The following is a 22,395-nucleotide window of genomic DNA, read 5'->3' as shown; positions in this document are numbered from 1 at the left end:
GAAGATTGTTCACAAAATTTGACTTTCTTCCTTCACACGTTTCTGAGTAAGATAATCTTTGACAATCTTTGACAATCACCAGCTTTATTTCATAAAAAGTATGTAGGAAGAAAAGAAAAGTGGGTTTTGTCCACAGATGACCGTCAAAAAGTACTGATAGGGCATAGTAATTCAGGATCTCTGTTTTGAAAGAAAACTCTTCGAGCTGTGGTTAACGCCGCGGGTTCGTCAAGAAAATTTGACCCCACCGTTATAATTACATTCAAGCATGATAAAGATAAAGATATTTACAATCTTAGAGGAAGAAATACATCTGCCAGGTGCACCAGAAGGTATGGATGCAAGAATTTCATAAAACCGGACACCGGTTCAATACTTCTCGCACGAGGCCCTTTCGACTCTATCACAAACAACCTGGAAATGGAAACTATTGCAATGACGCTGGTATTTCCGACCGTCAACTGAAATCGAGACAAGGGAGTGTGGGGAGTACCTAGTACTAGATAGGTGGTAATAAATGGAGTTAAAGGAGTGGCTGGCCCAAGGACGTCGCAACGACCTCGACTGTGTAAGAACAATACTACAACTTCGTGTATTGACCTGGATGCAATGAATCAAGAGTCCCTAGAATGTCGATTGAGAAGCAAGATGAGAAAAAGAAAGGCGACCAAGAAAGGGATGAAGAGGCACGCGGAGTCCGCCATCTTCATCTTCGCAGCGTCCGAGTCCAGGAAGGTAACAAACATCATCATCACCCTAAAACCTTCTTCTATGATGATGCATCACATTCTGCATCTTTCTCAACCTGTACAACACCTTCCGCCACCATGGATACATCTCCGTCTTTGGCTCGAACAACACTTGATCATGATCCGCAGCTTTCATGCTGGTAGGCGACGCATGCTCCGGTGATGGGGTTTCAAGTTCACCATCCTGCTCTACCTCTTCTTGTTTCAAGTGCTGATGACGAGCAGATGGCGTTGGAGAGTCCCTAGGCGTATTAGGCTGGGAGTACATCGACGGCGTATCCCGTCCGCTGGCTGACGAAGGAAGCAATCCCAAGTTTACCAAGTTCATTCCTCGAGGCCCCAGTCCCAAATCCAAGGCCTTGTCAATGCCCAGATCAATCTCGAGCCCCGTGTTCAGCTGCCTGATCTGTTCCGGGGACATCATGGGGAACTCGACAATAGGCACTGGTCGACGTTTCTGCTGTTGCGGCTGGGCATCAGCATCAACCTCGGAACTTTGCTGCGTCTCAGAAGCAGAGGACGAAGAGGAGGGTTCGGAGGTATTGGACCCTAGGACACTTTGTATGATTGAATCCCATTCGTCCTCAATCGCAATCGGAGCCAACTCGGGCGCTTGCTCATGCAGAGACGCCTCGCTCCTCGAATGCGAATTCGACTCGGGCGAGCGCGTGCGCACAGAAGACAACGGTGAGAGGTAGCTCCACTCGGGCGTCACAGACCGCGCGGAACGCTGGGACGGTCGACTGGCTGACTCCAACGACGTAGAACGGACTGCGGAGAACAGCACCCCATCTTCACCGACTTCCTCTGACTCGGATATCGAGCCACCCCATTCCATCCTGCGTGTACGGTCAATAGGTGTCCCGCGCCCAGCATATTTAACCAGAGGCCAGGATCCCCTTGTGCCATTGGAGGACGACGGGAGAGAAACGAATTTGGGTATTGACAGCTTTTTCGATGGCTTTTTCACGATAGTCTGTGATGCATACGAGGTAGTGAATGATGTGGCTCGAGAAAGCTGGGGTTGGGGCGATGGAGGAGGGGAGGGCGTGTCTGGCGGTAAATTAGAGGTAGACGCAGCAGGTGAAAGTGGTGTAGAGAGGCAGGATAGATCCAGCTCGAAATCCGTGAATTCAAAGAGGGCGGCGTCTTGTGACACGTCATGGATGCTGCGAATGGTCTTGTTGTCGTCGTCGTCCTCGTCAGGCGTTGTCGATGCTTCAACATAACGGCTCCCGTTTGGCCTAATCGTGTCAGAGCGATACAACGATGCCCTGTGAAAAATAAAGCTATTCAGCCGGATGTTACGAGACACAACAGCAGAATTTACGACTTACATGTCTTCTCTGGTTTGTATTTGCGGCTTGTTCTGAAGCTAAGTCGAAAGAAAGAAACAAAAAAGCCCCCCGTCTTCGGGAGTGGGCTGAGTGAAAGCGGAAGGAGAAAGAGGGCTCTTCCTTCAACGGCCGGTGAGGGCAAAAAGGATGCTCCACTCGATGAACGATCCACGGATAGCTCGGAGTGTCTTATTAACTTGGCATTCTGGAAACACGCTGAAGACCGGGAATTACGTTCAATTTATAATCCTTTTACGGCGTTTCAAAATAGAGCTTCCACGGAGGCGGAAGAAGGGGTCCGGGCTATTTGGGGTGTCAACTGTGAGCAACTGGTCTTTGAATCGACAGAGGAGACCAAGCTTCACTTACGATTCAGTGGGCCTCAAAATAACGAGGCCAGCACAAGGTCTGAGAGAACAACGCAAGGCAAGGAAACCAATGGATGCTGGCATGTTTACACATATACAGTAGCGAGAAGGGTGGGTTCTTCTGACGTAAGATGCAATGGAAACATTCTGGGTTCCGAAGCTTCTATGTACCGACCAGGGCCATGATTTGGGGTCGCGGTGCCTCAGAGCTCACTGCAATACCGTGACAATACATCGTCAGACAAGAGCAAGGAAACTGAGGCGAAAGTGGGCGCACTTGTCTCCATGGGCATTTCAGAGCAATCATCTGTATCCTAGCACTGAGTCTCCCACTCGCCATGCTGTTGGCAGTTTCTCTAAAGCTACTTTCGCTTCGAAAGCATAGCATTACACCCAAGCGTAAGGAGCCCTAAATCACATCAAGGTCAGTACTTAATGCCGATCGGGTGGAAGGGGTGAGGGAAACTCTCAACTTGTCATCATCAACGGTGTTGGTCCTGCATCATCGATGGACTGTTGCTCCATTATCGATGGGCTTCATCATCGAATGGCTGCCGATGGACCCAAGGGACACTGAAGGGTGCTCATTGTGCGCTGAATGATTCATACTGCGCGGTTGAACTGTTATGAGGCAAAGTATTGAGCTTATTTCAACGTCTGAAAGGATCTTATCGTTCAGCTCAAGGCGACGGTCCGGTAAGCGTAACTTTTACCTAGGCATCCCCATTCCCGCGGTTAGAAAACTGCCCAAGATTGGCCCAAGACCTCAGCGTAAACGACGATGGTGGCAGTAAGAGTGCAACTAAAAAAACATTCGAACCACAACTCCAAGGCATTCAAACTAATAACCGATCCCAGCCCCAATGTTCCTCCAAAAAGCGAGTATATTGAACAAGGGATATTTCCCAAAGATCCTACAACGATACAGAGCAAAGATGAGTAGCAGTAAGCAAGTGGTCATGAAAGCACAGAGATAATATATAGTACCAACACCTACGACTCGTGAGAGGGGGTCATAAATATAATGAGAAGAGGAGAAAAAGGAAAAGGAGATATATGTGGTACACAAAGAGGAGAGAGATTCAAAAACCAAAACACACGAGTCGTAGGAAAGGAAAAACCGTCCATCCAAAAAAAAACCCCCAATAAAAGAAATCCTCCAAATTCCATGGTCATAACGCGGGAGCAACACCAACCAGCCGGTCTAACCAAGCGCAAAGCTCAGCGTACTGCTATGGTTCCCAGCTGACTCCCCATACGCACCTCCTCCTCCAGCCTCACTCACAGGAGACGAAGGCTGCGGCGAAGCAGGCACCGATACTGAGTGTGAATGCTCGCCCATCCACCCAGCTGCTGCAGCAGCATTGACATTAACACCCATCCCCATCCCCACACCAATCCCAATCCCCACCCCCATCCCCACGCCAAATCCCATCCCAAACATGCCCATGCCAAACATCTCTGTCGGCGAGGGCGGTGTCAGAGGGGGTGAAGGGCGTATTGTTTCTTGGCCCGAGTTAAGAGGCGAGGAAGACGATGATGAACAGGAGGGCGAGAAGGACCGTTGTTGATCTTGCTGCTGCTGCTGATCGGAACCAGTATCACTAGGCTCAATGCAAGCCAAGAACTCATCCCACACAGCCTGGCCTGGCATGTAAGGCTTGCCCGCTAGCTGCGGCTCAGGCAAATAGGGTTTTCCCGTCAAATGCTGTTGCGACTTCATTTCGGCCATCATGTCCATTCGCATTTCGGCAATGCTGTCCACTCGCATATCGGTCATGTTGTCCATCTGCACGTTACTGCCACCACCACTACACGCCGGCGCTTGCGGCAAGGGTAAGGACATGGACATGGGTGTACGCAAAGGTATTGGCGTGGGCAGGGACATTGGTGTGGGCGTTTGCAAGGGCATAGGCGAAGACATGGGCATGGGCGGCAAGGACATAGACATAGCCGGTGATGGCGGTAAAGACAAGGGCATGGGTGTGGGCGGGCGATACGGCGATGAGTGAGAGAGCACAGCTTCAGGAAGGCCCATCATGTTCTCCGGCAGCCTGATCCCATCTCCAGCAATAATGTCAGCGGCACTAGGCAGACTCATAGGATGAGTCGTCTCCTCACTAGCACCCACACCATCAACATCAACATCAACCCTCAGCTTTGGCCTCTCCCCTTTCTCCTTGTCTTTGTCTTCCCCTGTCTCCCCACTACTTCCTTCCCCTTTCTCATCGACCAAATCCCCAGCCGCATTACCCGCACTTCGACCCCTAATCCACTCCTGCGCTCTTACCCTATCAACAGGCGTACCCCTCCCCACAACCTTCATACCCACCTCCAAGTGTCTCAGCATATACACACGCACACTCCCCAGTCTCGGAGGCGGTAACGGCAAAATGGGTGAAGGAGGCGCAAGGTGCAGCTGCTGAAGTGGAGACTGTATCGGTGAAGGAGCCGAAGACGCAGCATCCATCTCGTACGAATAAGTCGAGGGCAGGCTCAGAGGAGAACTCATCTCATACGGCGAAGAAGGTGGAGAGATTGGGGGAACGTAGAACGAGGACAAGAGTGCAGATTGGGGAGAGGGTGGAGGAGGGGGTGAGGTGATGGGAGATGTTGGTGAGGACAGTTCAGCGTTGAACGAGGGGTCGGAGAGCGCTTCGAGATCAACTTCCATTTCTCCCTCTGCATCTTCGTCCGAGCAGTCAGCGTCTTCTGATTGGACCGCCGCTGGAGAGGAAGGCGAAGAAGGTGCAGGGGAAGAGGGTTTCAAGCTTGGTTGTTCCTCTCCTTCAGGATGGTCATTAACCCCCTGCTTCCCCTCGCAGTCGTTGTGCTCCTCACCATCATCCATCTTCCCCTCTACATCCTCGTAGCTTTCGTCTTCATAACTTTCATCATCATCCTCATCCTCCTCATCGCTCGCCAGTTCCCAATCATAATACTCCTCGTCCATGAACATGCCAATCCGTCCACGCTGATACCCTGGAGGGAACCCGCGCACCGAAAAGTAGTCGTGTGCTTCTTGCGCGACGAGGAGGCGAATGGCATCGGGTGTATAGCGACGACGTCTAAGATGAAAAGACACGTCAGTATCTTCGTTTTTGAAGCACAAGAAAGAGCAAGGAAGTAAGGCAAAAAGAGAAAAATAAAAGAAAGAGACACCACGCATCGCCACACAGAAGAAAAGGGTCCACATCTTCCAACTGAATCCAACGAAAATCCCGAAAAAAGTAAAGCCACAAACAAACAAAAAAGCGCATCCAAAAAACCACCTCAACATCGAAAAAAAGAAAAAGAAAACCAAAAAAAGACACGTACAGCTCCCAAACACGCATCTTACAAGCAATCTTCCAAACCCCCCACTCTTTCTCAATCTTGGGCTGTTCCTCCCACCACATCGGCGCGGCTGGGTACCCCTGATTCTGCTGCTGCTGGTGCGGATGTTCCTGCAGCTGGACTTGTGGGTGTTCGTGTAGCTGCTCGTGCAATTGAAGCTGCTCATGGAGCTGGACTTGCGCATGTTCATGCAGCTGGACTTGCGTGTGTTCATGGAGCTGCTCATGCATCTGGACCTCCGGCATCTGAATCTGCTGCAGCTGCTGGTACTGTTCCCCCTGCTGCTGCTGCTGCTGTTGATACTGCCGTTGATACTGCTCCATTTGTTGCTCCTGGCCCTGCCCCATCTGTGGCTGATCCATCTGCGTCGTAAACAACCCCTCCCCATGCTGCTGATAATTCTCAACAGCCTGATACCCACCATCAAACGGAAGGGGCATGTCCAGGCCTTGCATAGGCGACGGGACCTGCATGGGCGATTGGACCTGCACGCTCTGCATCGGTGACTGAATGGACGGCAAAGGCGACTGCACTCGAGGAACAGGCGACGCTACCCTCTGCACAGGCGACTGAGACTGAACCTGACCTCTCGCCAAAGGAGGAGGAGGCCTCAACACCGTAAACTGTACCCTCTGCACGGGAGACGGTACCCTAGGCACCGGAACAGACACATTCATCGGCAGCGTAGGTAATGAGATGGGCGGTGGTAACGGTGCTTGGTCTTGACCTTGGAGAGGTTCCGTTTCTTTGGGTAGTTCAGTTGGTGTTGATGCAGGAGGAGGTTGAGTTGACGGAGGAGATGTGCTTGATGATTCGGTTGTGGCTACTTGTGATGCGTCGACGGCCTGCTCTGCTGATGCTGGTACACACCCATCTAAATTCAACTCACGCATGCGCTCCCTATCGTCCGCCCTCGCTCTGATAAGCTCAGGCGAATCGAAGGGGCCAAGGAAGCAGGGTGGGGAGATGGGGGAGGGAGATGGAGGCTGGATTGGGGTTTTAGGTTGTGGGGGTTGGGGTTCGTCAACGGATCGAGGTTGGGTCGAAGCTTGAGGTTGGGCCGCAAGTTGAGGTTGCGTCGTAGGTTGAGCCGAAATCTGCTGCTGAGTCTTTTGCTGCAAATTCCGTGTCTGCAATCCATTCTGAAGCGGGGAACACTGCATCGATGCAGCACCACCCAAAGACCCAGTACCCAAAATCCCCAACCCCAATCTGGGCGGCAACATCAACGCAGGCAAAGGCCCCAAATCAATCGCATCCAAAGGCGGCGAAGACCGCGTAGGCGATCCAGGTGGCGTATGGTTCGGCGATCCATGGCCAGCTGCTGAAGAAGTCGTACCTAACCCGCGCGCAAGCGAGGAAGAGGGCCAAGTAGCAGTAGCGGAAGACCTGGCCAACGCGGACGCCAACGACCGCGTGACGAGGCCGGGGCGGATAGATACTGGTGTGGGCATGGTTATGCTTGTTCGTGTTGAGGTGGTGGGCGAGAGTGGGGATTGGACGTGCGTTGGGGGGTGTTGGATGAATGGGTTGGGAGAGGGTGGGGTGGGGGTTGATATAAATGCTGAGGGGGGTTTGTCAGAAGTAGTTTGAGGGGTAGAGGTCCAGGTAGAGGTATAGATTGTTAGAGCAGGAGGAGTCGAGGAGGATGATGATGATGGGTCGCTGGGCAGCGCCACAGCCGCCGACGACTTTCTTCTCATCTTTCTAGGAGCTGGGATGGGGATCGGCGCAGCTGAGGTAAACAACGGCTCTTCCCTCGCTTTTCCTTTTCCTTTATCAACGCTCTTCCCTTTGCTCTGCTAAAATGTCGTGAATAAGCTGTGAAAACGAAAGAAAAGATAAAACAAACCTCGAGACACTCATCCAACTCATCTTTACGCATTTTTTTCTTCCTAGTCGACACCGTTATTGGCTGCTCCACTTCGAGCTGGAGTTCCTCATCGCCACCTAACGATTTCCTCTTGCTCGCGCGTGTCATTCTCGTTGTCGTTGTCGTTGGCGGTGACGGCAGTGGCGTGGGCGTCGTTGGCTGTGGTAGCAGTTTCCTGCGTTTCTCGGCACGGACAGCGCGCGGCGTCGACGTCGAAGCTACGTTCGGGGAAGGATGCGCCCATTTGCTGCGTCCTGGGGTTGGTGATGTCGGCGACGCGATCTCCGATGCTCGAGGCCTTTTTCTCGGGTTAACTTGTTTATTCGCAGGAGGTGATTGTGGTTCTTGATGAGGTACGAAGCGAGGACTCCTCCGTACAGGAGATACTGGCGGACTGGTATTGCTGTTACTGGACGACGACGAGGCTTCAGTGGCACTCCGGCATGAAAGATGTACAGCCATCTCTCGGTGTATGTGATGAATAGTGACTATTGAGAGATAAGTAAATATCGCAACGGAAGGACGTATAGATACCTGAATGACAATTATCGCCCAACAAACGCCACAACGCTCCTTAGTCCCGTTCACAGATAGCCTTTAGTGTAGATTCCTTCCTGGTATGGTGAGAACAGCAAACTATGAAATCTTGCGCGGCTAGCGGAAGACTCGGGCTGTTAAACGTTACAAGGGTAAAACGTGTGTGCACGGAGGGGGAACAAGCAAAGCAAATGAGGCGGGAAGGGGTCCTTATTCCCACGCATTGTATAGTAAACAAATCAGAAAAAAATTCCCTTTTTAGGGTAATGGCACTGCCTTGGATGACTCATGCCTGGGTGGTCTGTGCGCAAACGTTCATCCAATCGAGAGCACTGTGAAGGGGGAGGAGATGGGGGAAGAGGAAGGGAGGGAGAGAGACAGTTTCGTATGCAGTTTATATACGTCGAAGGACCCGTCGTTGACAACCCACAACCACGGATCGATGATCACGATCGGGCGCGCGTCCGTCCGCTTCCCAATAACGAAACCACGTAAGGTAAATCACACAACTCAATGATCTTCCCCTATACGTCGACTCGCAAGATTGGAAAGTGACAAGTCTTATTCAAAACCGGCCCCTTTGTCGCACAACCCTGTCCGACTTTGTTCAGTTACGCTAAACCTAAATGCATTTGACACATATCACTCAGATCTCCGTTTACCGTTTTACCGTTCACAACATCACGCGACGGCACAGAGTTCAAACGCTCGGAAATTCCGAGTCCTGAGATATATCGGTACCATCTCACCCTGGCCTCGAGTCCCTTCACGCATAACGCAGGAATCTCGAATTGGCGCGACGACTCCCAAACGCGAATGCTTTCTTGTCTTAGGCCACGTTCAGTAAGCCTTGGCTGCATTCAGACGAGGCAATTTGAAAGTGCGCACAATGGACATTTATTTTAATTCCGGAACTGAATTCTCTCTCGTCGATGTAGGAAACCACGAGGTCAACTGAATTGATAATCGGGTTGACAGTAAAAGATCACCCTTGCTCGAGCGTCGAGTATCATCCTTGCCGGAGCGTCACCATGCTTGAGCAGACCGTCATCCTTGCCGGAGCGTGAAGTCAAAGCTCACCCTGCTCGAGCGTCTCCTGACTAATAACCCTGCTCAAGCTTCTAAAGCTACATAAACGACGATCACCCTGCTCAAGTCAAGCCACAATCACCCTGCGCAAGTCACGCCCAAAAATCAAGCGATGATCACCGCCTCGAACTTCAGTCAAGCGACGATCACCCTGCTCGAGAAGGGGTGTCAGAATCTGAATAACCCATATCGGGAGGGTCGGCAAGTCCAAAAAAAAAATAGCCCACCTTTTTTTCGGCAGTTTTTTACGTTTTCTTTTCTTCTGGGATAATGAGACGGTATGTTCACATTCCTTACCATTGTTTCTACGGGTGGGCGTGAAGAGAGGGCTGATGCGACATCCTTTTATTTTACCTTGTAAAGGACAGGTATCATCAACCCGACCGATTTAGACGAACCCATGACGATATCGTACGCACAGACAGAAACTCCTACGGTTCTTCAACGACGAAAGGTACCATCTCTTACTTCTCCATTTTACCTCACTGTTAGCGTTTTCATAATACACGCATGACCCCCTTCAAGTTGAAGTTCCCTCTTGAATAATGAGAAGCACCGTTTAGTGCCGGAATCCGATCTAAATCAATGTTGAATGCCCATTGCACATCTAAACCGTCATTCGTTTCTTCTTTCCAAACGTTCTCTTGTCTTGCCAATGCACCTCCCCAGGGCCTGAAATTCTGACGTTCATAATCAAGCCGATGGTTTTATATCCTGCAAGTTCGTGCTCCGGGGATGTCTTTGAGTGTCTACTCAGTAAGAACGTGCAATGTAGACTCCATCTCGACTGGGCCATCCAAGGGTGGGTATAGGGAAATTCCACCGCTGTGGTAAATTATTCGAACTTTCCATGTCAATACTCATAACCTAGAGTTTCGGTATCAGAAATGGTCGAATCCGTTATCATCGTTGAACAATCATTAATCATGGCTTGAAGAAAAGTCAAACTCTTCTACGCCTTCATAGGTGAATAATTGGGAGCCCAGAGCAGTTCTGATTGTAAGGAAAAGCGGCAGATGAGAGATAGATGTGTTATAAGGTATATTTTATTTCGCAGGTATAATTAACGGGCCAAGCCAAAGGGTCTGTAGCGTGGAAATTTCGTAGAAGGGTTTGAGTCAAATTAGAGGGAAAAGACGAAGAGTATATTATGGTCAATTCAACGAGGCCCGCGAGTCTGATTGTCGGTCGAGAAGGAACAGGTAAATATTTTGCTTCAATGTAATAAAAAAAAGAGATTGACGCTTTAGGGCAGAGCGTCTCCCACATAGTTGGGACCAGGAAACCAAAGCGCTGTCGAGATTACTGCAAAGAAAAGAGGGCAAAAGACGGCGGAGTTGTGTAGCATGCCGAAACATAGTAAGTGATGCAATTCACTCAGCGCTTCCTCTATGCCTGCCAGTAGAGGAGAGTCGGATACAGAGTGAAGGACCATGGATTCAAGTTGCGAACTGCCAGTTGTGACGGTCCCGTTGAGGAGGAAAGGAAGAGAAGCATGAGTTTACACAGCTCGTATGGTCGTGCTTGTATCAGCGGTCAGAGTTGGGGAAGCAAACGGATGAGATCCCCTAATTCGCGCCGACGCCGACACCTGTGTTTGTGGTGCTGTTTATCTCTAAGCAGCATATATTCGGAGAATATAAAATACTCAGCTTCAAAGTGATTTCAAACAGCAGCTGAGGGTATGCCCAACGAATGGGCAGGGTGGAAAAAATTGAGACAACAGGCTATGCCCACAAAGCTCGAGCACGCACACCGATCAGTCGAAACACATCCAAGGATGGCCAAGAACATGATCTGCATGTAACGATGAATAATAAGGTATGCCACAAGCCATAAACCGACACCCCCTCGTGCGCACACAAGCCGACCGAAAAGTGATCCTAGTACTCCCCTGTCAATCCCAGCGGAACTCTCGACAAATGCAGCCAGTTGGTAATGCATATGACAAGTATGATCATAATTCAGCGATCGAAGGATCCGCGCGAATCCCGTGCGATGCGTCCGAAGAGCTGCTTTCGCGCTCATGCACTACAACCAGCGTGATGTCAAACACACAGTGTACCCTTCGGTAAGATGGTGACCAGGTGCGAGTCAGATACAATCGTCGATGGTACACGCAAGGGAGCTGACAGTATAAACCGATGGACCCCAAGAGCCGATAGCAGCTGGATAAAGGAGGCCAAGGGCCATCCCTCCCATGGCCACTCAATCGGAGTAAAGTCTGGTTCCGGCAGGTTGTGCGTCCGTGACGAGATAAAGCGGCGGTACCTCCGCTCTCTTCTCTCGGGACTAATTTGCGCCGATAGAGACGTTGTGATGGTGTCTAGCGACGAGCAACCTGAGCATGCCACTGGCCTTGCTGAAAAAAACGACACAGCTGTTTGGATATGTGCTTGCTCGTGAGCATAGGGGCTGAGCTAGTCAGCCTCCTGTGTAGAACGAGCATCGTAGCACTGAGTCTCCTGTCGATGATGGAAGTTCAGTTGAAAGAGTGTGAAACAGTCAGGTCTATATTCGGGTTCACATGCATTGCTAATAATAGATTTACGATAGCCACTTGAGGGCCGGTAACTTCGCTTTCACACAACGTGGAGTTCACCGCTTGCCCTCCAACCTTACCTACATAAATTTCAAGCACCTTTACTGCATGAATGGACTTGTCATTACAACTGTGCCCGATTTGAACTCTTTTCTTTCACTGCTCTCACTCATAGATCTCAAAAATCGGAACAAGAAGCTTATACCAATAACTTGAAAGCAGTGCTGCCTGGCCTTATTCCCAGTACCAATGATACTTTGGACAGCAAGGGAGGCACCGACTCGACAAATATGGGAAAGCCAACAAAAAAGACGGGTTCAAATTACGGTGCGCCTGCTCAAACCCAACTCCTCAACCCTGCCAGTGTCGTTGAACTGATCTCCGCATGCAGTATATTATCGTCTATATACTACCCTTGGCTCATTTGAATCAAATCACCCCACCTATGCCAACGACCGTTTCCTCGGCCGCATTCCCTCAAAGTCCTTCGCCCCCCCTCACACGACAGCGTCTATCAAGCGGTTCTTGTGCAAGTTCGAAGGCCTCTCGGAACCCAATAAATCCCATTTATTCTTAGGGCTCTCAAGCCTAACACCCGAAGAGGACTCGGCCCATTTGTCTCTGTACTCTTCTTCCGGGCCGGGTTTGTCTGAAGAAGACCCGTTCCTGTTGCTCGTCCTTTCAGACAAGAGATCCACGAACGCCAGACGGCCGGAAGAGCTGCCGGGACGCCTTGATGACGGTGATACTCCGTACGGTACGTCTCATGGCCAAGAAGCCCAACCGCAGTTAATGTTGGTTTTGCAGTCCATTATCGCGTCTACTCATCTGAAGGAGATGAAAAGGCGAAAACATCCTTTGACGAAAATGACGCCTCGTTGGGACGCATCAACACCCTTCTCGTCGCTCCGCCACGCACCGTTGGGTCTCTCAAAGCATGCATTGCAAAAATTGAAGGTCTCGTCACTCCAGGTCATGCGCTTTACGAGGACATGGAGCTCTTTGAGGATATGGGCAGTAAAACTTCTATGAAGGACTCCGATTGCTTGTCTTTCCTCGGGGACAGTTATCCAGGTAGCAACGAATGGGATCCGGTAGCCCTTGTTAACGCAGCCTTCAATGTACCAGTCCACGAACGGGAGAGTATATCACCGCTTAGGAGCCAAGCTAAACCCCCCGAAGACATCGACAAACTTCATACGCTTGTGGCACAGTACCAGATCGTATCAGACCCAGACCCAACATTCACACAGACCGCTCGGTTATTCTACATGTATGGTGAGTGGAAATTCCAAACAATTCTATCGTGACGTCCATATTTCACGATTATAGATCATGGAATAAACAAACCTGCATGGTTATCCACGCTGTCCTATAACGATATGGTATGCACGAACGGAATTATCGTGCGCAGGCAGAGCCCCTCCAACCAAGGTAAGTACTATCTCTTGCTTCCCGGTTTTACAATCACGGCGCCGGCACGCCCAGTGTTGACGCTTTGTCGTTCAAACAGAGTTTTACGGGGGATACATTGTGATGAATGCTAATAATCAAAGAGGCTGTGGGTCGTCCCTGACTTGTATGGCTTTTTTTATTGACTGCTTATTTTCGATGTCAGTTGTGCTCAAGGGTGAGCACGAACCCTGTTCTGTTTAAATTTATATTGATCATTTGCCAGAATGTTTAGAATTCATAAGTTGATTTGGCAGGGAATGTATTTGTAGGATAAAGCGCAAATAAAGGCTTCCGCCTAGAATCTCATAGATGATCTCTTGTCAATGATCAAGCGCGCCTCGGACGACACACTTGGCCCTACCTCAAACTAAACAAACAAAAACTAACTTTTTTCAGTCCTCCTTGTTGAGCCGTCACGTTCAACCCTTGTTCTCCTTAGAATTTTGATGCTCAAGAACACGAGCAGAACAAATCCTCTTGTATTTTTGCTAGAAGCAGCAAACCATTCAGCATTGGAGCAAGAATTTGCTGCAAATGCGAGGCGGGGACCCGAAGTAGTAGGTACGGAGCAAGACAAACACAGTAAGCGTAAGTAGCAGAGGGACGATGGCAACGATAACGTGCAAGGATGGGATAGAAATGGCATAGTCGAGAAGTGCGCTGAGATGATGAATAAATTCGGGCGGTGAAGTCACGTAGATATCATTTTTTTGGGGAACGCGGCCTTTGGAGTAGTGATATTTGTGGTTTTGTAAGTGGAAAGGGGAGTACCGTCAAAGGAAGTTGAGGACTTTACAAGAGGATTGGGGACGCGGGCTTCGGAGTAAAGATTCTTGCAAGGCATGGCGTAGTAGAGAGGGAAGGAGCAGTTAGAGAGGGAGGAGAGAACGTCAACGAGGGAGTCTGGAGGGGGAAGAGCGGGTGCTGGATCAGAAATTATCCGAGCTGGAAAAGTGTTCCATGAGGATTGTTGAGTGGATGAGAGATGCAGTCCGTAAAGCCGCTGTTCTATGGAATTATGTTGGGCATGAGCTTCCGAAATTATTTTCTGTTGATTTTCCGTTCCCTGGGGCCTGACCCTCGCCCACACCTTCCCCCCACTAGAAGACCATAGACCACTGCTCACAATATCGCCTAGAGCGGTAGCCGTTCCCATACACAACCCTATGGCTAAAGGCCTCGACCATAACTCACATGGATGAGCCAAACAAATGCAAGTCCTTCCTGTAGTCGCACATGTGTGGAAGCAAAGGCAACGGATAGTGATGCTGCCTGCGCCGAAGGCTATCGGGATTGTTGGGAGAAGGGAGGATCCCGTTAGGTAGGGAGAGCTGGGAGGGCAGAGAAGCATGAGTTTACCAAGCTGGTGAGGTGATACGGCAAACTATGAGCCCGGAAGTGCGAGTCTGACAGTAACGCAGACTGGGATACCAAGTCCGCACCCATGAAGGGTAAGCATGAGCAGGTAACTTGAAGATGAAAGACGAGCTGGAGTACTGATGGCCTCGTCTAGCCCTGTGTCGAGCTCTTCTTTTGGAAGAACAGTAGGAGCACAGACTAGTTTTATGAATGGAGCAATGGGTCGTATAACGCTCAACGATGACGCGCAGTGGATTCCTCTGGGAGAATACGAAGCAAACTTTCGCTTGCTTAGGGAAACGGACCGTCTTCCTCCCCTCCCTCCCCACAAGAAAACCGTTCAAAACTAGCCACCGGGCCTTTCGCTCCTATTACTATAGGCCGTGGTTCGTGGAATCTGTACTGGGATTTCTGGTCCTTCGGCCCACGGGGTCTGACAAAAACCGGGATCTCAACATTGTCGTTATCTGGTGGACCGCCAATGGACCGCCCGAACTTCCAAATCCACTTTCGGGAGACGTTCCACCGATGAGCATGAAGCCCAAAAAGATCTGAACACCAGCGTCGCTTGGGTCCGTAACTTCGAATTTAACAAATCAGTACTCAGTAGTAACTGAGAAAAGAAAGCATATGGCATGCATACCTCTAATACCCTTCAGTAACACCTTTTTTATTTATTGGTTTCTTCTCGATAAAGGTATTCCCACGGCCTATTCAGAATGAACGGCCCCGATCTTGACTCGTAGGATGGCAAAGAGGCCTCTAGAGGTACGGAAACATGCTGGTTGCAATTGGCTATCTCTGAAGAAAATTCCGTCACGTCGACGTGACTCAAGGCTTGAAAGCAGCATCACTATCACGTCCTCCTCTGACACGTACGTTCTCATCTACATATTGCTATATAAGCCGGATTCAAGGGAAGGAGACTTGATCAGACAGCCCACGCTGCCTTTCAGGATTGCAAATCATTGGGCGAGAACTTGGTAGGTTTTTCGGTTTACATCCAGAGGAATCCGTTGATTCGGTTATCCAGAGAGTACTTTATCCGACCCATCGAGACCCATCGTTTAGAATGGATTCCATTCCTTTCATCGCAACGCACGGGATCACCTCAATCCATCACCTCCCCATAGAAATCCTTGGAGACATATTCCTTCTTTGTATACTAGTACAGGGATCGCCGGCGGCATTCTTCGAATTTGATAAGCCCGTCCAACCAAAGCGTGATCTAGCACCATTGTCGGTCAGTCAAGTTTGTCGTCATTGGAGAGAGATCGCTCTATCGGTACCCTTATTATGGTGCTCATTGGCGGTGCCCCACGCTCTACATCCTAAGTTCGCCGAAATTTGGCTTGCCCGCTCTGGCAACCTTCCCCTTTCCCTGCACCTGGGGCCACCTTTCTCGCATGAGGCCCGGCTCCCAGAGAACCATGCGCACATTTCTAAAATCTTCAGCGTATTTTCGAAGGAAATGCATAGATGGCGGACAATATCTCTGATTTTCAATGAAAACCTTGCACGCCAATTTGCCGCTACAGTCGACGCCAAGGCGAAAAATTTAGAAGAGGTAGAGTTGTATTTCGTCGGAAATACCACAGACTTTGCAGTGGAGATTTCTTTTCTCCTCCGGTTCTTCCCCAAACTTCGAAAGCCATCGTGGAAAGGGAAAAGAATGTACCAAACGTCGCGGCCGGACATCCCTTTCCATCAGCTAACGCATATCCACCTCTCGCGAATTTCCTCGGCTGGGCGGGTGTTGCAAAGCCTTACGAAGTGCACAAACGCGGTAGAAATATATTGGGACGGCGTGATATCTCGGGACTTGTTGAATATTGACCAATTTCCACAAACCCCACTTCTCCAGCTCCAGTTGCTCAAGCTTCAGGGTTCCGGAGATCTTATTCGTGTTTTATCGAGATTAACCTTGCCCTCCCTGAAATGTCTTCACATACAAACGTCTTCCGCAACATGGGATCATAGACTGCTCGAGGACTTCTTTAACAGGTCTTCCTGTCCCCTGCAGCAGTTAATTCTCCAGGGCGATCTCGACCTAGAAGGCGCTATCAAATGTTTGACTATTCCTTTCCTTGGGTTGATCCCGGACATAGAGGTTCATTTACCATCTTCGGTCTCCTTGGATGTTTTCCGAGAATTGAAGGATTCCCATACGCGTACACTTGATCGCCTGAAGATTGCCTATCCCTATGACGATAGTTCACCAGTTTTGATGTGGGAGTGAGCATTTGGTATATTACTAAGTTTGTAGAACGTTCGCACTTGAATAACTCTACCCATCATGTCCGAGTCCCACGGAGGACAGGTGTTTGTCAGTTTCGAGATAACCAAACAAAACTGGCCTTGTTCAACGTTTCGTTAACCTTGTTCTCTTTTGGTCCGCTTTCAAAATTCGAGCTCAAATGACGCGGGAATTTAGAACAAAGACCTTTGTATTATCCCTCAACGAACCAGACTAGCCGCCACCCCAGTCACCACGGTTACTTTGTTCTACGTTACCTGCGCCATATTGAACAACCATTGAAGTACGACCTCGCTTGCGATGTGCCAATCAATTCCTCAAATTCTCCCCATTTCTGAACGTCGGTATCTTGGTTATATCTCTCGAAAGTTTCACTGATGACATTGTTCCCAGACTCTGATCCACCATGACCTTTCTTTCACAGTCCCCGCATTTTGTAGGCCATGACGTCCTGGGATTGGCGTCGCCTAGAGGACTGCGTAATGCAGGCAGACACTTTTCGCAATTTTTTCTTGGGAGAGATTACGAAATCATCACCACTCCTGTTGACGTTTCTAAATCACTCCGCCTCAATACCCTCATTCCATATTCCATGCTGCAGGATGTTCCTTGCATCAACAACTTGCTTCCGGTCGAGATTATCGGGGAGATCTTTCGGCACTACGTGTTCGATGTAAATCCCGACCCCATCACTGGGTATTCGCGCATTACCGCTCATGCGGGAGCGCGGACGAGCGCCATATCCCTCTGCCATGTTTGTTCGTACTGGCGCACCCTTGCATTCTCCATCTCCAACCTCTGGTCTTCACTTTGCGTGATTTGGCCCAAGATGGGCTACATCCATCTAGTGCGGCTTTGGCTGGAAAAATCGAGGTCGCGTCCTCTCTCCCTCTACCTTGCTCAGTACCATTCTTCGGAGGACCACGATATTGTTGCCATGAGGCAAATTCTCGAACTTTGCATTGCTACTGCCCCGAGGTGGCGAGATATATCTCTCAATGTAACTCACGCTTTGCAAGATATGTTTTATGGGTTGGAAGAAGGTTCTATAGAATTCCTGGAGTCTTTCGACGTCGGCCTTTCGAAGTGGAGCCAATGCCAACAAAGCCAATTACTCAATGCGTTTTACGCCTCTCCATTCCTCCGGCGAGTCGAGTGGCGCTTATTTGAGCGCGCTCTTCCTGCAAACCCACCTTGGAAGCAACTTTCAGCGGTGACGTTGAATTGCCAATGCGACGCTGAGGAATTTTTCACCGTTCTTTCACAATGTGATAGGTTGGAATCTCTCGATGTTAATGTTCGATTCATTGTGTCGGCGTCACCCACTTCACATTCCACCTTGTCACTCCCCAATCTCTTTGATCTGAGATTGGGTATGATGTCCACAAAAGATTTTGAATTATTATTCAATTATTTGGTTTTGCCTCGATTGGAAATCATCGATATGCGACATGGTTTTGAGGATTCCTCTCCTCAGGGATGGATATCTCTTCGAAATCTTCTTTCTCGATCTTTCTGTCAGTTATCTAGCTTCACGTATGGCGGTTACAATCTGGACGAAGCTGAATTTATTAGTGCTTTGACTTCTTCCAACCTATCATCCCTGGTCGACCTCTCACTCTCCCTACCTATCACAGATAACATAATCGGTTCCCTGACAAACGAACAAATACGCCATGAGTCTCCACCACTGCCGCTGCTGAGACACCTGGCATTCAGTAACTGCCAGACGTCGGACGGCGTCTTATCGACTTTTGTCAGCTCCAGGATGCTAACACTCAGATCCGTTGAGGTTTACCTACGCGGTGTCTCAGCGTATTCAGCTGATCTGACGGCGATGAAAAGTTTTCAACGGGAAAACCTTGCCATTAACATTGTCTTGTATAGCGAAGTATCGAATTTGCGCAACAGCGTCGTCGCATGAAGGGGAGTCCCTAAAGTGGTGACGTCGTGCTCATGGTTCCTGATAGCGTGCATAGTATATAGAGCTACGTTGGAGCTAAGTACGTACTGGAATCGAAGACCATTCCAAACGCCTTATATCGAGCTGGTCACATATCTATTGAAAACGAAGGCGGACATTGTTTGGACTCCCAGGGATCACTTGGTATCCTGATAATGGTTTGGGGTCCGGGATAGCCGTGCAACAAATCTCAACTTGTGTGTTTTTATGGACTTTCGATTGTATCGCCATCAGTTCGGCCGGGTTGAGCCAACAATCCAGATAAAACCTTTCCAACTGTTTCCAGTCTATATTTAGGTCATGAATTGTCTGTTCTGACGACAATGTTAGAGAAAGATGAGACAGTTGGAGCTGTAATGAATCGAAGAGCTGATGCGTGTCGATTGCGGATGCCACTGTCAGTGTTTTCAAACAATGGGGAGAAGGGGTGCGTGTCTTCCGAGGAAGCGTCGCGTTCAAAATCGGGGTGTCTGTACCAATGTAATCCACATCAACAGTCTCAAGGTTTGGGCAATGTAGCAGAATGCCAACAAAGTCGTCAATGGCGATGTTGCAGCCTGTTAGCTTGAGAGTTGCAAGATTCGGAGTATGACGGAGGTAAGGGAGCCTCAACGTTTCGGGAAGGGAAAACAACTGGCCTCTCCAGTGGAATCCGGTGATGTGAGGCTTTTCCCCAATGTCGAGGAATTCAGCCGGGCGGAACGCTTGCACTGGGACATCTGAACCCGCAGGACACATCTCCTCGTCAAGTGAACCCCTGTCATCACGAAAAATACACTCCTCCTCATCAACTTTAACTTCAAACGTGACATCCTTGTGATCTGCCAGTGGATCACCAGTCGCTATAGCCCACGCCCCGCATAAAGCCGCGTATGACTCTGTCATGGAGGGATTTGCGCGGCGATTGACCAAGTAGAAGTTCATCTTGATTTTCCCTTGGTAGGTCGCTTGTTGCCGCTGTATAGCGAGACCCCGCATTACTCGGTTAAACCAATCGGAGTCTCCACGACAGGAATCAATGATGACTTCCAAGAGGTGCAGGTTAACGGGAGGGGGGACTTTGACTGTCGACTCTACGGGCGCGGGATGCTCCACTTGAGAGTTGAATTCAAGTTGGCTGCTGCGAGGAGGGGATCCGAAGAGGTACCTCACAAAGGTACGGAGTAAGAGAAACACAGCAAGTGAACGCAGCAGAGGGACGGCGGCAACGAAAACGTGGGAGGATCGGATGGAAATGGCACAGTCCAGGAGGTTGTTGAGAAGGTTGATAAATTCGGGGGGTGAACTGATGTAGGGGGATATCATTTTTCTGAAGGACGCGGTCGATGATATGTGCGATATTGCAAGTGGAAGAGGGAGCACCGGTAGTACCGTCAAGGAAGTCGAAGACTACAATAGGAATGGGGACGCCGCGGGACTGCCAGTGGGGGTATACGTGATATGAAGTCGGTTCTGCAAATGGGAGGAAAAATTGCCGTCAAAGGAAGTTGAGAACATTATATTATATACTACCAGGATAGCTGGAGGCGTCGGAGATGGTTTTGTTCCATTGATCCGTCGCCATTGCTACTATTGTTCAGGGTGAAAGCAACGTGGTCCTGGAAACAAAATTTCCCAGTGCTTTTACTTTTGTTAGGCTTGAATTGTCATCGTCTGGGCCCGTTGAACAAATGGAAAGATTACACCATTGGAAATTACGAACTCGGACTCACAAAAGCTTCTTCGGATGCAGAGCATCAGTTGAGGTTGTGGCCGTGCGGCCTGGCTACTATTAAACAGATCATTTCCTTCTCCAATATAATATGCTCCTCGCAGCCATTAGACGGTCACATAAATGACCAACTTCCGCAAACAATTGTGGCGGGTGAGTCGATAACGCAAATATTATTTGAATTGGTCAATACATAATCGCCGTAGCGAGCTTTGCGCCCGTAGGCGCGCTGCAGTGGTTATTGTCCACTGATCAGTATTTCTACAGTCCGCTTGTCACGACTTGTTTGGGCTTGTTTCAACTCGTACGAGTCCAAACGAGTCCAAACGAGCCCCAAGTCACAAGTTGACAAGTAGATCCAAAAATCCCACAAGTTGAGTCGCGAAATCATTTGAAAAGTTCCAACAAGCCAACAAGTTGAGAAAAGCTGTAAATTGATTTTTGGTATTCAATAACAAAGGAGCAGTAGCTATACTAGGTTATTGTATAGTATTAGCAGGAAATGCTTCAATAGCTATGAGGGAACGACGGTACACCAATTAGGGTCGTATTGGGTATATATCGAGTGAATAGAAGATGTTGGGGATGATGGATGTGAAGTACGAGGAAGATACTGTGGAGGCAATGGTACTTCCCACAACACCAGTGCATCCTGCCCAGCTGACGTATCACTGAATTGCCGTGAAGTTGTGGTCATACCGGGGTGGTGCAAAGGTCGACGGTAGGCCTCTAAAGTAGAAATATCAGTAAAACATCGGCTCCGGAAAAGTTCAATTTTGCCAATCGTGAACCAGGGACTGCTTACCTTCATCCTGGGCAAAGTGCGCAAGGGCGCTCATGTCCGCCACTATAGAGGTCATGACGCTACCAGGCGGAGGTACGCTTGAGTGATGAGGAACGTACTTTTGACGTTGACTACCTGTGAGTGAGAAATAATCAACGTCTTCAATGGGTGGGCCAAAGGAAGGAAAAACGCACCATGTCGTGCCACCACTTAATACTTATCAATGTCGATATCCTTGACGAGACTTCATACGCCAATCCCAGCATTGTTGGCGAGGATATCGACCTGGCAAAATGCATATTTCACTGCCTGTTCAAGGACGCTGACAGCCTCCGGCGAGGTTGTGTCAATACTCACCACCAGGACCTGGCCTTGCTGTTGATCTTCAGAGTTTCCACTTTTGTTTCCTCCTGCTTCCACACATTCCACGCCCCTAGGACCAAGCCGGACACACTTGCCTTGGCAAAGGCTACATCAGGAAAAAAAAAATGTATATGTAATTTTCTGATTGAACATGTACCCTCAGTAGTTTTCTTCAGAAAGTCAGTAGCTTCCATTGCTCCAAGTAGTGCTGATAAACTCTGGTTATGCACCCATAGTCCAGGTACACTCAGTTCATAAACTCAATAGCTTCCAATATTTTCAACTCATTTCCCCATAGACCTTGATTGTTGTTCCTACAGTGTCAGTAGACCAAGTAGTTTCTGCTCGAAATATTGAGGTTGCTTGACTATTTCAGTAGACTCCATGGATTTCACCATTTGTCATATACATTGTCAAAAATAGTGCAAACACCGTGAATCGAACCCTCAGCTCCACAAGACATCTCGGGGGTGGACAAGAGAGCAATCTAGCAGCTGCACCGTACAACTGTTTAAAGCAACTAAACAGAGCTCACTAGATGCTGTTGTCACATAGCCACACCCAAATCTGAGGTGAGGACTTAGACAAAATTTCATTCATTGATTGTCGGCGTTTGGCCACGCTTGATTTGGGCGTCCCACAACCTGCCCACAAACTCCTCAACCACTACCA

At 49.3% G+C, this 22,395-nt stretch overlaps 6 protein-coding genes across 6 annotated transcripts; 2 read left to right on the top strand and 4 right to left on the bottom strand.

Annotated features, from left to right (window-relative positions):
* Nucleotides 1–756: 756 nt before the first annotated feature.
* Nucleotides 757–2,538, bottom strand: LACBIDRAFT_328138 (uncharacterized protein; the record flags this gene model as incomplete). Its single annotated transcript, XM_001882049.1, has 2 exons — nt 757–2,023; nt 2,456–2,538. The coding sequence occupies 2 exons, from the start codon at nt 2,536–2,538 to the stop codon at nt 757–759; spliced, it is 1,350 nt and encodes a 449-aa protein (XP_001882084.1).
* A 1,120-nt stretch (nt 2,539–3,658) lies between these two features.
* On the bottom strand, nt 3,659–8,125 carry LACBIDRAFT_299024 (uncharacterized protein; the record flags this gene model as incomplete). The annotated part of the gene is made up of 3 exons (XM_001882048.1): nt 3,659–5,522; nt 5,773–7,592; nt 7,643–8,125. The coding sequence occupies 3 exons, from the start codon at nt 8,123–8,125 to the stop codon at nt 3,659–3,661; spliced, it is 4,167 nt and encodes a 1,388-aa protein (XP_001882083.1).
* A 2,859-nt stretch (nt 8,126–10,984) lies between these two features.
* On the top strand, nt 10,985–13,518 carry LACBIDRAFT_294565 (uncharacterized protein; the record flags this gene model as incomplete). The annotated part of the gene is made up of 10 exons (XM_001882180.1): nt 10,985–11,110; nt 11,218–11,360; nt 11,425–11,529; nt 11,620–11,691; nt 12,007–12,158; nt 12,223–12,588; nt 12,639–13,109; nt 13,246–13,265; nt 13,450–13,461; nt 13,510–13,518. The coding sequence occupies 10 exons, from the start codon at nt 10,985–10,987 to the stop codon at nt 13,516–13,518; spliced, it is 1,476 nt and encodes a 491-aa protein (XP_001882215.1).
* A 3,790-nt stretch (nt 13,519–17,308) lies between these two features.
* LACBIDRAFT_328135 (uncharacterized protein) lies at nt 17,309–18,826 on the top strand (the record flags this gene model as incomplete). The annotated part of the gene is made up of 1 exon (XM_001882179.1): nt 17,309–18,826. One exon carries the CDS (start codon nt 17,309–17,311, stop codon nt 18,824–18,826), a length of 1,518 nt encoding a protein of 505 aa, XP_001882214.1.
* A 12-nt stretch (nt 18,827–18,838) lies between these two features.
* LACBIDRAFT_299019 (uncharacterized protein) lies at nt 18,839–20,170 on the bottom strand (the record flags this gene model as incomplete). Its single annotated transcript, XM_001882047.1, has 2 exons — nt 18,839–19,422; nt 19,504–20,170. 2 exons carry the CDS (start codon nt 20,168–20,170, stop codon nt 18,962–18,964), a joined length of 1,128 nt encoding a protein of 375 aa, XP_001882082.1. The 3' UTR covers nt 18,839–18,961.
* A 920-nt stretch (nt 20,171–21,090) lies between these two features.
* On the bottom strand, nt 21,091–21,917 carry LACBIDRAFT_328133 (uncharacterized protein; the record flags this gene model as incomplete). Its single annotated transcript, XM_001882046.1, has 6 exons — nt 21,091–21,305; nt 21,382–21,423; nt 21,480–21,495; nt 21,555–21,645; nt 21,718–21,829; nt 21,881–21,917. 6 exons carry the CDS (start codon nt 21,915–21,917, stop codon nt 21,091–21,093), a joined length of 513 nt encoding a protein of 170 aa, XP_001882081.1.
* Nucleotides 21,918–22,395: the final 478 nt, after the last annotated feature.

Source organism: Laccaria bicolor, genomic scaffold (assembly GCF_000143565.1).
Source record: "Laccaria bicolor S238N-H82 LACBIscaffold_15 genomic scaffold, whole genome shotgun sequence".
Taxonomy (NCBI): Eukaryota; Fungi; Basidiomycota; class Agaricomycetes; order Agaricales; family Hydnangiaceae; genus Laccaria; species Laccaria bicolor.
Note: the sequence above shows the minus strand (reverse complement) of the source record. Positions and strands in the feature narration are given on the sequence as shown.